At 43.6% G+C, this 1,614-nt stretch overlaps 1 protein-coding gene across 1 annotated transcript; it reads right to left on the reverse strand.

Annotated features, from left to right (window-relative positions):
• Window positions 1–839, reverse strand: LOC102934932 (histone H1). The gene has a single exon (XM_007064038.3). It carries the CDS (start codon window positions 655–657, stop codon window positions 1–3), a length of 657 nt encoding a protein of 218 aa, XP_007064100.2. The 5' UTR covers window positions 658–839.
• Window positions 840–1,614: the final 775 nt, after the last annotated feature.

Here is a 1,614-nt window from a genome sequence, read left to right on the forward strand (position 1 = left end):
TCACTTCTTCTTAGGCGCTGCCTTCTTAGCCTTTCCTCCTTTAGGTTTGGTGGGCTTGGGCTTGGCAGCCTTAGGCTTCACCGCCTTGGCCTTAGCCGGGCTCTTAGCTGCCTTTTTGGGCTTGGCAGGTTTGGCCTTTTTCGGGCTCTTGGCTGCTTTCTTCGCCGTGGCAGCCGCTGGTTTCTTGGCTTTTTTCGGGCTCTTTTTTACGGCCGCAGCTTTCTTAGCCTTCTTAGCAGCGCTGGCAGGCTTCTTGGCAGCTGGTTTCTTAGGTTTTGCCGCTGACTTTTTCTTAGGTGCCTTCTCCTTTGTCTCACCCGGCTTCTTGCTGAGTTTGAAGGAACCCGAGGCACCGGTACCTTTGGTCTGTACCAAAACGCTTTTGCTCACCAGACTCTTTAGCCCCAGCTTAATACGACTATTATTTTTTTCTACATCGTACCCTCCAGCTGCCAGAACTTTCTTAAGAGCAGCCAAAGAAAGCCCTTTGCGTTCCTTAGAGGCTGACACTGCCTTAGTGATCAGCTCGGTCACGCTGGGGCCCGAGGGCTTCCGGAGTTTCGAACCCGCTGCCGCCTTCTTTGCCTTTTTAGCTGGAGCCTTGGAGGCTGGAGCAGGAGCAGCTGCTGCTGCAACTACAGGCGCAGTTTCAGACATGGTCACAGACACGCTACAAAATCGGAAAAAACATGAAGTGAAGTGAACTAGCCTGATGCCTGTTATTTATAGGGAGGGGTCACTGTCTGATTGGTGCGTTAAAGACCCGCCCAGCTGCAAACCAGAAAGGGCTCTTCTCTCCTCTCTTATTTTGTGTTTCTTCGGAGTCAATAAAGTGTAATTTTTGCACGATATTTGCCACCAAATTGTCCCTTTTCTCACCCAAATTAAGATGAAACAGGCTATTTTCATTCATTAGTGTTTCCTTCAGTAAATAATAAAATTGCATTAAAAAAAAAGATTATAAACCCTGAGTACTGAAGCTGGATGGACAGCGCGAGCCAGAACATTTTCATTTTCTTTGTAAATTAAAAATGTCCCTTTGTCAAAAAGATCAGAGAAATAATGTAATGCTATTCTTTTGACGGTCTTCTTCCAATTAGGAAAGAAAGCCAGTGATTTGTATCAATGAATTCATTATAAATGTATTTCAAACAGAAAGAGGTAGCACACCCTCCCAGAGAATAAACTGGAGGTCGGTTGGCCGAGGAGTATACTTCGAAACTTAATGAAGTATTATTATTGTCATTGTTATCATTTAAATTATGATTTCGGGACAACACCGGAGCTGTATTTTTAAATAATAAAAGGTAACAGTAACCTGATTAGCACTAGCCCGAGCTGACATGAAGTGCAAGGGTTGAAACGAAATTACAACCTAATTAGTCTCCGTGGGTTAATTCGGAATTCATGAGAAACAACACATATGGATTCTATTTAAAGCGTTGATTGGAAATTTAATTTGTGTGTGTGTGCGTATAATTTAAGGAGCACTCTAGTTGTTTGGTTTGATTGGGGGGTGGTTGGTTGTTTTTGTGTTTTATTTGTTTGTTTTTCCTCGACCTTGTTAATAGTGTATGGGTCTTAAGATTTCTTGGTGGTTTCAAAGCTATTGGG

The sequence above is a fragment of the Chelonia mydas genome, chromosome 1 (assembly GCF_015237465.2).
Source record: "Chelonia mydas isolate rCheMyd1 chromosome 1, rCheMyd1.pri.v2, whole genome shotgun sequence".
In the NCBI taxonomy this organism is placed as follows: Eukaryota; Metazoa; Chordata; order Testudines; family Cheloniidae; genus Chelonia; species Chelonia mydas.

What these genes read in the sequence shown, in the direction of transcription:
- LOC102934932 (XM_007064038.3), bottom strand. Translation starts at nt 657, where the DNA reads ATGTCTGAAACTGCGCCTGTAGTTGCAGCAGCAGCTGCTCCTGCTCCA.